The sequence below is a fragment of the Anas platyrhynchos genome, chromosome 9 (genome assembly GCF_047663525.1).
Source record: "Anas platyrhynchos isolate ZD024472 breed Pekin duck chromosome 9, IASCAAS_PekinDuck_T2T, whole genome shotgun sequence".
NCBI lineage: Eukaryota > Metazoa > Chordata > Aves > Anseriformes > Anatidae > Anas > Anas platyrhynchos.
This window is the reverse complement of record NC_092595.1, coordinates 6118995-6133936: the sequence shown is the minus strand read 5'-3', so window position 1 is coordinate 6133936 and position 14942 is coordinate 6118995. Positions and strand designations below refer to the sequence as shown.

At 34.0% G+C, this 14942-nt stretch overlaps 1 protein-coding gene across 9 annotated transcripts in view; it reads right to left on the bottom strand.

The window, feature by feature from the left end:
• Window positions 1-6165: 6165 nt before the first annotated feature.
• The window catches only part of NLGN1 (neuroligin 1), a 422927-nt gene continuing 414150 nt past the window's right edge, over window positions 6166-14942 (bottom strand). For 6 of the 9 annotated variants that reach the window (XM_038183684.2, XM_038183685.2, XM_038183683.2 and 3 more), the window contains 3 exons: window positions 14685-14897; window positions 9890-10679; window positions 6166-9133 (listed from right to left, as the gene is read on the bottom strand). In XM_038183684.2, coding sequence (XP_038039612.1) covers window positions 8305-9133; window positions 9890-10679; window positions 14685-14897 — 1832 coding nt within the window. In that variant the 3' untranslated portion in view covers window positions 6166-8304. The remainder of the gene's footprint in view (window positions 9134-9889; window positions 10680-14684; window positions 14898-14942) is intronic. The other 3 variants (XM_038183686.2, XM_013097485.5, XM_038183688.2) reach the window with 1 other exon arrangement.

Here is a 14942-nt window from a genome sequence, read left to right as displayed (position 1 = left end):
AAACTTACCATCTGGCATGTGTGTGAGGCTAATTCAGTGATGGCTGTGATCTTCCTAGTGTGTGCCTATCATTAACTGAAGGAGTTTTTCTACCTACCCTTGAGCAACTGGTCTTGGCCATGCTAGACACCAGAGATACTAGAGTAGGTGGATTTCCAGTCCCATCCAGATTAGCCGCACTTCTGTGGCTGGGATTCCACAGGTCTCCCGAGCTGTTCTGAGAAGCGTTTGTACCCAAACACCACATTCACAGAGAAGAGATTATCTATGAATAGCCCTGGATATCCAACTGTGATAAAAACAAGATAAACCAAAATTCCAGTTCAGAAGGAACAAAAAGACTGATAAAAATAAGTGAGCAGCTATTTAAAATATTCCAAATATTTGCATTTGTGTGAGACAATAGTAACAATGATGAGAAAGGGCATGAAAAAGAATCACAGAAACTTATCACAGAAAGTTAAAAAACAAACAAACAAGCAAAAAACAACAGAAACTTAAAGGAAACAAGAAAAAATAAAAATAAATTGTAACTGAAAGGATTGGGATAACATATTTGTGTAAATGATGAATGAATGAGAGAGTTAGAACAAACTGCACCTAACAGTAGTCCATACTGAAGCAACTTAATAAAAACAGTTTCCAGCCAAAATAAATAAATAAAACAATAAATAAATAAATAATAATAATAATAAAATGAACTGAGTTGTAAAATGGACCAAGAGAAATGTAGGACAAAGGGAAAGTCACAAGAAGTATTACAACACAGTCCAAATTCTAGTAACTAAGTATCTCTTTTACAGTAGTATAGTATATCTTAAAGATATAAAGAATACAGTATATCTTAAAGATATACTGTATTCATGAAAAAAGGATTACATGTTATATTTTTAATGAAGTTAATAGAATGCAAAATATAGAAACGTTAAAAAATTTTATTAAATTTGAAAATACATGTATTATATTCACTCTTTGGTCAAGCATAGCAGAATTTGCAAGTGTTTTTCACAGTTATGTGGTGTGTCTCTGAGCTACAGCTGGTAGGGGTTTTCTGGAGAAGTCTCCTTTCATGAACTTAACCATGCTTTTTCATCCTAGACAAGGAAAGAGGAAAACTCCCAACACTCCCAACAAGGCTCCTGGCTGTGGCAGTTATGATTGTATCCTTTTCTGTTTTTTTTTTTTTTTTTTTTTTTTTTTTTGGTGAGCCTTGAAAGAATCAAGATACCAGACCGTGCCTACAGAAACCAGAAAAAAAAAAAAAAAAAAAAAAAAAAAAAAGGCTTGCTATTTTTCTTGTATTACTTTATTACTTTTTCTGTTCTTGGCCACTGAAGTCATGATTCATGGACAGAAAGCAGTGGTTCATATTATCTTCATCTTCTATGATGATCTGTCATGGTACACTCACTCCATTTACTGACTAGGGAGAGAAAAATATATTTATGGTAAACTGATGAATATTAAAGAAAAAATCAACACAGTTTAACACGGGAATCTCTACTAGCTGGCCAGGAGTAATTGGTTTTAGATGTTACTCACCTTTTTTAGAGAAGATCCAAGTTTCCATTTTGAAGACATCGATGTAGACTTACCTATATGTAAATTTACTCATCTGCTTAGCCAAATTTCATTACTACATAGGATTAACCTTGTGAAAAGTAGAAAAGTAATACTATACAACAATCATCAATCGGTAAAATATTGCATGACTTCTGAAAATGTATTTGGTGACAAAGGAACCATCTATTATTTCTAGGTCCTTTCATATAGTCTGAATTGCTCTAAATTATCACTGAAGTTGTTTCTACAAATTAATGGAGGAAATAGGTGTGTTATACATCTCACTCTCCCAAACTGCCTTCTTCCAGAAGATTAGTTTTGCCCCACCCCTTGTTTTATTGCAGGAAAAATTTATGTCAGGTATATTTTACTGAGTCTAGCCAGTGGCTGGTCTGTAGCCACAAGTTTTCTTTTTCCTGTCCTTCACACCAAAGAGATGCAACGATGCTCCAGCCCAGAGCCATGTGGCCACACTGACATGGTGCTTGCACCAAGCTTATAAGACTTGCTGAAAAATAAGATACACTAGCTAAGGTTTGACCTTGCAGAATCACAGTGACATATCTTTTTGGAAAGTATGCTCAGTATTCAGTCACTAAGCATGAACACCTGATCATGCACACTCCTTTTTGCAGAAGTACAGAGAGCTCTGTAACTCAGGGAGGTCTGGAAACATCTAAAGGCTCTTAGAAACTGTGCAATAGCTCTTCAGCTATGTCCCTCACAGGAGTTCATGCATGGATTTCTGAATCTATCCTTCTTTCAATAATGTCAACAGTGAATAGCCACTGACTTTCACAGCTGCAGAACAGAATCACTAAATCCAAATTTTTTTTTTTTTTTTTTTTTTTAACAATACAATTAAAGTACTATCAGCTCATATAGTCTTTCATGAATCTGTTGTTAATTTAGCTCTGGTAGTATTAACTCTGGTTGCCAGTATTATCAACTGCCATTAAGAAAAAAAAAGTTACTGTTTTTTTACAGCTGTATAGCAGAAAACCTAAGTACCTCAACCATACAAACATAAGGACTTCACATTTATTATTTAAATGGCATCATTCTAACACTAATCTCATAAATGCTGAATGCCTGGTGTTGCTAAATTGAGAGGGGAAAATTCAGGTGACAGAGAAAATCCAGCTATTTCTGTCCTGAATTTACAGCAAGTGTGTGGCTCAATTTTATGCCTTTTATGCCAGAAGGAAGCACAGCAGACCAAGATTACAACCGCTGTAAAGTGTCATTGTGTCTTTGACATATAGGTCAATGTATAGATTTGAGTATCAGACATGGGACTGAATGTTCCTTTTTCGAAAGATCGTAACATAAAATTTATTATAGCGTGTCTAGGCTGCAAACTTTGTTACAGACCTTTTATTTGTACCAATGTAATTAGCAGGGATTTTTGCATGTAGATGGCTCATTTTTTATTTTATTTTTTCTGAATTTTGAATTTACATGCAACTAACTATAAGCGTACTTTATAGCATATTTTTAGTGCCTGATAGTGATCATAAATCAGGTAGTTATGCCTGTAATAATTTCTATAAGTGAGTGTTTGTGTGTGTGAGAAAATATGCAAAATTGGAAGGTGAGATGAGCCATGATGAGCATTAGAGGTCCAGAAGCAGATCAATAGCTGGTGTAAATTGCCAGGGCTTCATTGATTTCAATGGTGCTATGATAAATACCAATTCAGCTGGTGATAAAATAAATGTCATCAGCTAAGCATCTGGTCAATAACATTGCAGAATGCAGAATGAGGTATTGGTGCTACCTCCACACTGAGCACTTGCATTTACCTTTGAATTGAATCTGCATGGTTCAAAAGGGTAAATTTCCCTGTTTATTCCCATTTTTAAAAATCTCTGTTGGCTGGGTAGTGCCTGTGGGAATGCACATGGACAAATAATGTGACAAATACTTACACTGCTTTTACTCCTCTAATATTACTTTTATCTTCAAATGAAAAAATATATTTCAAGATACTGTATGAAAATTACTTGCACAAATTTGTTGCGCTTCTATGAGTTTTGTCATCCATCCCAACAGTGAGGGAAATTAAACTAAGAATTGGTTTTAATCCACAAATTACATACAATATTTAATATCCTTTTAGAAAATAAATCTTATTAAAGAAATGATAGTTTTATATGCGTATGAATTACTAAGAATTATAATATCAACAAAAAGGAATGAAGCCAGGTTGCACATATAAATCTTAGTGATTTTCAATATCTTTTTCTTAACATTTTTCACCAGATAGTTTTAGGTTCATTAACCATTTCTTATTTCACAAAGTTAAGTTTTTACTGAATCTGTAAATGAGAAATCAATTATGCAATGGCATTAACAGAACTTCAGAGAAAATGCACATTGTGCATAACTCATAGTTAACTCACTGATTCTGCTATGTAGCTCTCTTATCAAACGCCACTAATTTCAATACATACACATCTATTGATATGCCAGAATTAAATACAAATAGGATGTTTAAGTAAAAGAACCCCCTTTGCCATGTTTCATATTGTTCAGCTGTATTTGGTGACCTCAAAAGGACATGTTCATCTTACAGTGTTATTATTTCAAATGGAACAGGAGATTTTTCATGTTTCATGTTTTCATGTCCCTTAGCTGAAGGGACAGAAAGAACAGACTGAAAAAAAGATAGACTAAAAAAAGCAGAACTACTGCAACAGATATTTTGATGAGAGCTTTGAATGAAAAATAACAAAACCTCTGCAGGGAATTTCCCATTCATTTATTTGGGAGCACATTTTCACAACAATAATTAAATTACCTAATGTTCGCTTACATTAAAAAGTGATAATCCGTAACGTTTTGTTACTTAAAAAAAAGGGGGGGGGGGGGTGGATAAAAGGCCAATATATTAAACTAACACCACATGAAAAAAATAAAAAAATTACAAACATCAAAAGAAAACCATGGTGTTTGACAGCTTCCTGTGAATTCTGTTATTTCACCAAGAGGTGAAGTTGGCAACAGAAGTCCCAGTATTTTCTGTGCAGTGGTGTCTTAAAGTTTTAACATGCTTATTAGCTATTTGCAGGGTATTTCAATAACCAAAACATCTGGTAATTAATGTCTTAGAACATAGGAATCCCTGTTTAGTACAGATTAAAAAACCCAACAACTACATTGTCCTAGCGAGCATCATGTTCTAGTAGCTCATCCAGGCCCTGCAACTCTTCAGTGGGTGGAGAATACCACATGGAACCAACTGAGATACCATTGAGCAAAATGCATTTTTATCTGCTTTATTTCTCCTAGAAATGTCAGCACAGCACATTGTATTGCCTGTAATTTTAATAGATAAACAAGACAATGATTCCATTGTGTTTGTTTCTTCTTTTTTTTTTTTTTTTTCTTCTCAAAATGGTAGAATACATTTTCTTAAAAAGGTCTGCAAACATATTTACAAAAGTGTGAAAGCAGTAAATGCAGGCTTTTAATATTTTTACTGAACTTCCAAAGACTGACTAATATCTTAATTTTATTAGAAATCTGGTCCAAGGATGATACAAGAAATTAAATATCACACTTAAATTTGTTTACTTGTAGGCTACTGTGGAAACAAATCAAACAGATAAATATTTAAAAAGAACAAACTTATATTCCATGAAGCATAAAGAAGATATTCCAAAACCATTTCCTATATTTTTATTATGTTTCAGCTCTAAAACAGCTCTTGCTCTTTCTTAATGTTGTCTTAAAATGTGGGACACAATCTTCCTTTTGGAAAGCTAGCTGCTGTAATGTAATTATAAAGTAGCCACTAAAATATCATTCACAGTATCTGCATCACATGAATGAACTTATTTTCAAACAGGAATGATAAAACTTGTGGAGTTGCCTTCATCTTTCACATTTTAAGTACTGTTGGCTGACAGAAATAAAGTGTAGTGTCATGCTTGGTTTACCTAAATCATTTATTTTGTAACTAATAAAAGTAAACAATTACCAGATACTGTATATATAGAGATATATAGATATATGGCCACAAATAAACTATAGTAAAAAGTTATTTTGGTTTTGATAAAGTTAAGAAAAGCACATAAAATCATATTTCATTAATATCTTGTTTTATGGCCATCAATATTTTTGTATTTTTTTTTGTTTTGTTTCATCAACATAGCAAAATACAATCTTCCTATTAAACAATAATTATCAGATGGCAGACAATTTTTTTATTGGTTTACATTGGCAGGTCACAGTCTAAAAGCACAACCACATCAGGCAGAAATTGCACACAGACCACCCTCGATTTTGAAGACTATATTTTATGCTTCTACAAAAGAGCTAAATTTAAAATTGGGAATATGATCCACTACATACATGGACTTCTATTGTGTTGTATTTTTTGTTTGTTTGTTAGTTTGCTTGCTTTTAGCTGAATAAAACTTATTTTAAAATACTTATTTTGATTATAGCATTAGTTTTAACATTTGTGCTTGGTGTTAGCAAATATGCTTTGAACTTCCTAGCATTTGTTTTATGAAAGCTAACTCACAAATAAAACCTAGATTTCTCCTGTTGTGGACCACTGGAGATTTATTTAAATTTGCCCTGATCCTTGGCTTTTTCTTTTTTTTTTTTTTTTTTTCCCAGTCTTGATATTTGTATTTTTAACTTATTTTTGAAAATAATAAGGGACATTTTCATATAGTGCTATGACACTGTACATTTGCAATATCAGTATTTTTGTAAGAAACAGTTGTATATGGGACTAGACTATAAATATGTAGTTATGTTAATTGTAGAAGTCATGTCATGTCTTCAAAAACCAGGCTGGTCTTAAGATATTACTCTTTATTTGAGACAGTTACCATTACTTCATTAAAAAATGACAAAACAGCAATAAACATTTTAGCTCTTTAATGAGCAAAGATCAGGTCTCTTAGCATTGGAATAATATTCGTTATCCAGATTATCTTTATTTCACTCAGTGACCAGTAATATGGCCAAGAAGTACAAAGTAATTTTCCATCAAGTAGTATACAATTATTTTTTTTTTTGTGTAATAAGCTTTCATTCTTGAAAAAGAGTAACTGAAAAGAAATGTTTCTGTTACTGCAGTTAGTTTGTCAGAGAAAGTTCTTCGCATTATCTTACAAACTATCAAAATTGCTAGTAATTTGAAAAAAGGTAAAAAAAAATCACATAACTTTAGTCTAATAGAAATATAGTACAGGTAAGAGAGAAAGTATTTATCAGGGATGTGCTCTTAAGTCCATCTCAATTATTTGTTTTATATAAATGTACATCTGATTACATATACAAACATTTTGAAAGGACTGTGGTATATAATTACTGGAAAGCAACAGGGGAATGAAAAATTTCTTGCAATTTAGAACATTCATTTCAAACCACACAAACACATGTAGTATTCAGATTTTAAAAATTCCAGTTTTTGGCTCTCTCCCCGGTCTTACGTACCCTCTTCTTCTATACTATTACAACCTGCTCTACAGAATTCATTGGAATGGCAAAGCTAATGTTTATCAAAAAGGGAATTAACTTTATGCTAAAATATTATAAATAAACTTTGTAACATGCAACATGAGTTTAAAGAATAAATGGAGAGGTGTAATCAGAGTGGTAATGTTGGGGCATTTTTATATTGCAAAATATCACTGTAATTAAATCTTTGGACACACTTTACCTTACCAATTTGAACTAAATATATTGTAACTAAATCACAGTAAATTATAAATCCTTCATCAAAAGAGATTCCATTAACGTTATAGTTATGTTAAAGTTAGAAATTATTTAGGTGGAAAGGAAAAAGAACGTTAATAAAACAGATTTTTTTTCTTTTTTTTTTCTGGGATTTAAATCAGCAAGTTTTCACCACTGTATACCTAGAATTCCAAAAATACCTTTAAGAACTGTTGCAATTCCTTCTATTACTGAAGCTACAGTGAAATATTTCACTGTAATTACTTTTGCCCCTTTAAAAAATCTTCTTTAGGTTGTGCCAATTGATGGAGAAAGCTTCTATTAAAAACTCCAATGGGATGAGAAGAATTTTAATTACGGCTTAATCAGCAGCACAGCCACCAAGCATATAAATTATCATGCACATCGTGCTAAAAATATCCAGTTTCCTTTATTCCCACAACTTTTATACTGACAGCACTTAAGTGATAATGTTGTACCTGCCAGGCTGTAAAACTTCTTTGTCTGACTGGCAGATTTCAGCATGAGCCCCTTCCTAAGGCCTTAACAGCATTGGTGCTTTGTGTACTTATTCAAATATGTAAATATGGTCTACACAATAAAACAGGTCCAAATAAAAATTGGTGAAAATTATCTGACATTCCATTAGTGTGTCCCTTGTGCATATTTATAGGTTTTTAAAATTTTCAGTCATTGTTCTTTCCTGTTTGTGTTGCACATGCCTAATTCCATAATGTAACTTAAATCTTCAAAAAATTAATACTTGAATGTGAATGAAAAAGTATCATTCAGGACAACTGTTTCAAGCAATTGCAAACAGTTGGGTGTTTTTGTTTGTTTGTTTTTTGTTTCTTAAGTTCATTTGATATATGTACAATTCATTTTTTTCAAAACCCCAAAAGTTCTTGATATGTATATTCACATAATATTCCTCCATATTTAAATAGTAAGAGTCTTGTAGGTTGAAAGCCAAGTAATCTTCAGTAATATCACCTACTGTAATCCATCAAAAAATAAAGTTTGTTTCATCTTGTCTGGCTATACCCTGGTTGTTGAGTGTGAATGGGGGTGGGGGTGGGGATGAGGATGGGGCAGAGTATTGTTCTGTCCTCCGGTAAATGTATTGAATGTGTGTAGGGGTTGAATCCCTGGTATAGTGTTGGGGATCATTGTGATGGTGTTGGGTGTCATTAAGGGAATATCATCAGGAGACCTTCTCATAGCTAGCGTGTAGTCTGGGGGACAGGCGGTCCTAAGAACCACCTCATGTGGATGGATGGACTCACATTCATGATCCAAGTCAGTGTGCTTCATTTGGAGGGACATTATCTCCTCTTCTTGTGCATGAGTAAGATCATTGGTAGTAGTACGTTGTGGGCTACATCTCCTGTGAACATCATGTCTCCGCTTGTCTTTTTTGTAGTACAATGCTGCAAAGGCCAAAATGTTCAGGAACAGCAAAGATGCACCAACTGCAATAGTAACACTCAATTCTGTTGAATAGTCCCTTTGATCCACTGAAAATGGGCTTGGCTGTTGTTTGGGATCATCTTGTTTGGCTGTAGGAAAGGCTGAAGTAACAGAAACAGAATTTTTCCTTGTTGGTCTGAAAGTATTATCTGTTGATGGCACTTTAGTTGTGGTAGAGGTATACTGTGAAATGTCGTTAAGATTGTGCAGATGAGGTACCAGTTCCAACCAAAGGTTCACTTTATTGGCCCTATAATGTTCTTTAACTCGTGGTTTTAATCCAATGTGAAGATACAGTTGGTCTTTCTGAGAATATCTGGTCCATGCTACTTCTTCAAAACGATTTGGTTTTGTATGGATGAATTTTGTGTCTTGTGGCACTGGTTGATTTGGGTCACTAAAAAAGAAAATCTCAAATGTTACACAGTATTTCAAAAGTAAGTGTAAAATTAATATTTTAAATATTTTATACTTAATGTTTAAGTCTGCCTTTGGATAGAGCGGAATACTGTTTCTTAGAATTAGAGGACTTATTAACTTTGGTTAGAAACAGCATTATGCAAATGAACCCTACATAATCTTTTACATAGAATTCATCAACTTCTCTAGTTCTTCAAATGATAGTATAACTCACATAGTAAACTTTTATGGCTGAGGAAAGATTGCCAGCAACATGGTGATGTGAGCAAATGCCTATGATAGACCAGTGTGAGAAGCCATTAAGCTTTTTCTGTTTTCATTTTAGTGAATTGATGCTCAGCATTTCAGTTCACACACAGTATCCGTGTCCTTCCAGAGGTGAAAGACCACAGCAGGGCATAATTCAGTGTAGCACACAGTGACTTGGACTCCACTGGCCAAAAGTAGAAAAGTTTTTTGAGCTACCAGTGAAAGCAGATTTAATGAAAATGTCAAAACCTCTCAAGTCGCAAGTCACTTATTTTTTAATCAAAGGTGTTAATGTAAAGCATTTTAAACTATATGCATATATTAAATACTTATTTTTTCACTCTCCTAGGGATCCCTTAATTATTTTTGTGTACAAGGTATTTAAAGTTTCTTAAGGAAAAAAAAAAAAAAAAAAAAAAAAGAAAAGCATTGTGTAGTTATATCCTGAGTTTGTATACAAGATTATTAATTATCTGGTACTCACCCAGTTTTTGCAAAGTTTGTCCAGTACGTCATCACCACTGCACTTAACATGACATCATTTTTGGAGAAATTACAAGGAAATAATTCAGTAGGACCAATCATGGGGATTCCTAGTACGTAAGGAACCTCATCTCCATGGGCTGCATCTGCCCATGCAGGTACCTGATCTGTCTGGCAATGATGGTAGAAGGCATAGAAATACGTAGGCGATCCAAAATTCGAGTGAAGATCTGCTGTGGCCACTGCTGGTGCAACCCACTGGTGATCAGTAAACAAAGCCAGCAGTGTTTTCCTTCTGGTCTCAGGATTGTGTCGATCTGCCCAGTCTGTGTACATAAATTTAATGGTTTCCCTCAATATATCTTTGCCTTCAGGGTATCCATACAAGTTATCGACAAAATTAGAAACTGCAAAGTCAAAATCACTAGCTGATATGCCATCTTCACTATCCACAATATTTTCAACAAATTTTAACCCTTCCCCTTGGTTAACTCCCAACATGATGTCATAATTAAGGAATTCTCCTTGTTCCATCAATATCTGAGGATCATCTGGTATCACATCGCCATCGATTACTGGTCCAAAGGCTATATGGTATCTTGCTGGTTGAATGTCCTGGTCAACAAGTTCTCTATAAGGCTTCTTCTGTAGACATTCTACCAATTCTACAGTGTCTGACATGTTGCAACCAACTTTTGTAGCCAACATCCTGGCGTATTTTGCAGGCTGAAAACTAACTGCCCAGCTGGAGAGCGCTGTTCCACTTTGAGCTATTGCTCTTTGAAAAAGTCCTGTGGGGAGAAATATTTAAAAGCTACTGAAGTGACCTTGAAACAGCTATATATTTGAAAGATTCAAAGGAGTTCTTTGAAACAATAGGAAACTTTACCAGAAGAGATATTTGAAAACAATCTGAAAAATAGATAAATACACAAGATGGTGAGATCTGACTGCCGTTATATCTTAGAGGCAATGTCTACAAAATAAATGCAATATGTGCATAAATTGAAGCAAATGTTTCTACCTCTGTGCAGTTCAGCTGAGGATCAGACTTTCAAAAGGAACTCAGAAAGAAAAAGAAGTGGTATTACCTTATATAGCACAATACTATTAGCTTGAAAGAAACTCCTGACATTAAAACAATTTATAGGCTGAAGGAAAATACAAGAAGTCTCTTCAAGGCATCAACAGCATGCATGCATATGACCATGTGTTAAATAAAACCAATGTACTGCCATTTTATGTTCTGTTTGGGATTAAACTTTGTTTGAGAGGTGTATATCTTTGAATTTTGTATTATAGCAAAAGTTTATGTTCTGGAGCAATGGATGAGAAGGCAGTAATTAAATTTGTATGTCTGAGAGTTAAGATCTTGCAGAGAGTCTTTTTTAATGAAAGTTTATAGTGATCACATTTACATAAAAATGAATATTATGTATTTTACATTATTTGGCTATGTAATTCAGAGATTTGATCATATGTTCAGGTATTCATTTATGAAAGAGATGATTTATTTGTGAATGAACTGACTGCATATAAACTTGTAGCAAATACCAAAGACTTCAGTGCAATTAATTTGAATTTATGCTGATTTAGCTAGCATTTTGGACCTGTGAGTAATATAAAAATGGCCTATAGCAAATGTAAGTTGTACTAATATAAGCTATATGAGTCAGAATTAGATTTTGCTTATGCTTATAGGCACCTGAAGTAATTCCACTGACTTTGGTTGAGTTATTTGGGAAGTGGAAGTGACATCTGGCTTCACTTAATTTTGCTAAAGATGTATCTTTGGTCTAACGTTTTAAGAAGAGCTGAACACTCTAAAGGAACTAAAGGAACCAGAGCGAAAGAACTCAGCTTACCTCAAAACTTGATTTCAATAATGCAAAACATAACATTTACTTTGATAAGTAACATATTTCTATTGATAGACTTCCATAGTCTCTAAATCTAATCAGAGACATGCCTTTACAGACTGTATTGCAGTACCAGACTCTGTACACTCAGAAGTCAGTTAGAATCAATTGTTGGCAGGAAACATTTTACAAGCTTCAGAGGAATTTTCAAATCATTTTAGACCTTACTATGGTCAAATCCAAAAGTCTTAAAATCAGATAGGTGGAGGGACTGAAATATGTAAACTCAAGCCTCTTCTTAAATTTATAAGAAGAATCATATCCAAGATATTATTTCCTTGCAAGATATGAGTAAAAAATGAGAAAGAGTTTGAGCTATAAAGGAAGAAAAATATATTTGCATGTTTACAAGGTCAGATACTGAGCTAGTATAAATCAGCTCAAAGTCAGTGGAATTACTCCAGAGGATCCAGGCATTGTAATAAATGTAACAAAATGACAAAACTGAATTTTCACAAAGATGTATTTCATGATACTTCATAATGTTTCTTTCTTTCTTTTTGCATATAGTGTAAATCTATTTTTATTGCTTTATTAAATATCTGTGAACGAGGACAGAAAAAGTAAACTACGTATTAAGAAAATGCTGATATAAACAGGATGGCTTGCTAAGTGCACATAAACTTTAAATGTTGGATTATGTGAAAGTGGTCAAGTTCTCTGGCCATAAAGTTATCTTAGGAAATGAAACTAAACATCTCTCCTTCTTGTGAGGAATTCTTAAGGAAATATTCCTCCTCTCAAACCATTCTGTAAAAAATGAACAAAAGTGTGAAAAATTATTTTCATTTTCTCATATAATTCCTGACAGAAATTGGTATTTCGCAAGAAGGAGAATGACATTTTTATCTGATGATGTGTATGATTATTATAGCTTATGGGCCTCAGACTGATGGAAAGAAGATTTAAATGCTCAATGGATCGTATCACTTTGTGACTCCTATTCAAAGGCTCACCAAAGTAAATAATAATAATTTGCATTTATTCATCTACATTTTCAGAGTGCTTTCTAAAGATGGGTGCTGTTCTGCATACTTGCAGATGGGCAGTTATGAACATCACCATCTTGAAGGAGGTTGAATGCTTCCTCTCAACTACCAAGTGATCCTTTCAAAGGGAAATGAAGGAGCAAAGAGAGCATCCGAATTTACAGCTTATGAAAGAGACTGGTTAAAAATTTGTAACTTTTTTTTTTTTTAATGTTAAGATATGACGAAACGTTTGAAAATTTGGAAACTTGGAATAATTTTTCTTATTTGAAGCTGACCAATTTATTTTAATACTTTTAAAGGCAGGTCTAAAAGTCCCTAAGTGTAACATAGCAAGCACGTGGTGTATGGCACATTGTTTTGTTCAAAACTGAATAAAGCTTTTTTCCTAAACGAAATCCTGAAAAATTTACATTTTCAACTGGATTTTGCCTACACAGACTTAAGCCTTCCACCGTCTATCCGTTTCCCCCACCTAATTTCTCTGATCCGCTCCCTTGGCAAATAATTATGTCAGTATCCCCACACAAATTCTGTTTCTGGCAGAATTCTGGACATGTGTTAGAATATGATAGAGTAAAATCATCTGATAAGAGACAACACAACTGTCCAGATATAGTAAATATTGGCGTATCATGTTAGCGTAACATTACATCAGGAAGATCAATATTAAGATCAAATAAGAGGAGGGAGGAAAAGCCAGGTCTCTGCAACCAACCTTAAGGTAAATCTATGCCAAAAGTTATCTTTTGTGGGTTCTGATAAAAAAGTGATGAAGTAGGTTGACCCTCAGATTACAGTGTAATATTTCTTTTAAAAACAGATTTTTCTGTCTTTTAAAATAGTTTAAAGGCATGATTTAAAGAGTCTGTTGCTTTCATTGACCTCAGTGGGCTCTGTATCATGGCATTGGGTAAATGCAGCTCTTTTCATGTCAGTGGAATTATTTTTTTATGACTGGCCAATTAGTCTCCCACGAAGATACTGCAATATAAATCAGTGGAGGATTGTATGCACTGGGAACAGTGCAATGTCCCTGGGAAAAAAAAAAAAAAAAACAATACAGATAAAAATGTGTGAAAACAGTGAGACAAAAGTAATGTAATCAATAAGCAATAGCCATGCAAGTGAGAAAAACTGTGTGGAACTTTGATGCCAAAATCATGGGATAAAAAAGTGGGGCCTCAAACAGCATGTTTTTAATTTCCTGCTGTCTGCCTCAAGTAGATAAAAAAAGGTGTTAGTTATGGAACAGGAAAAAACATATAGAAGAAAATCCATTTGCAACTTGGATGCTTTGACAATTTTGGATCATGCATGCAAAACATTCAACCATTGTTTTATTAGATGACAGCAAGTGAAGTTCATGCAGTTTCAGACCAAAGATTTCTGAACTAGGTACTCCTTTCCTACACACAAAATAATACTTTTAAGCATTTCAGCTATTAGCCTGAACAGAGAAACTGTGTCATTTTAGTTTTCTTTAAATTCTGCTCCTCGTGAGAAACTAAACGTGCCATTCATGACTTTCTGAATATAGATGACCTCATCTACTATGAGCATGACTGACTGGTTTTCCAAAAAGAGGACACCCTTAGGTAGGAAAGAAGAGAGACAAAAATGATGCATTGAGCATATGCTGTTCAGAAGTTTGCTATAAAGTGTTTCAACAAAGCTCTATAGGAAAAAGAAGAAAGTGACCCAAAATTTAAACATGCACAGAAGAGCTGAGGGAGAAGGCAGCTAGTACAGCCTTTCAAAAGTTTGCTTAACATTGAGCTGAACTCAACCTTTCTTAGAACATAGAGAATATACAGAGCGTCACATAGTACTAATGGTGGTGGCATGCAGACACCAAAATTGTCAAAATTTGCAACCTGCATAATACCTTTGGTTGAATTGCTCCAACGGTTACCTTCAGAATAATGGGATAAAGTCAACAGATTGACGCATGAACCGCCTGCACCAGATCCAAAAACAGTTATTCTTAATGGGTCACCACCAAAGAACCCAATATTTTCACTAGTCCATCGCAAAGCTTGAATTAGATCAAGGAGGCCATAGTTTCCTTTTGCTGCTTGGTCCCCAGTGCTCAAAAATCCTGTGAATGTAAATGAAAAAAAGAAAGGGTTAGAGAGTGCTCTTC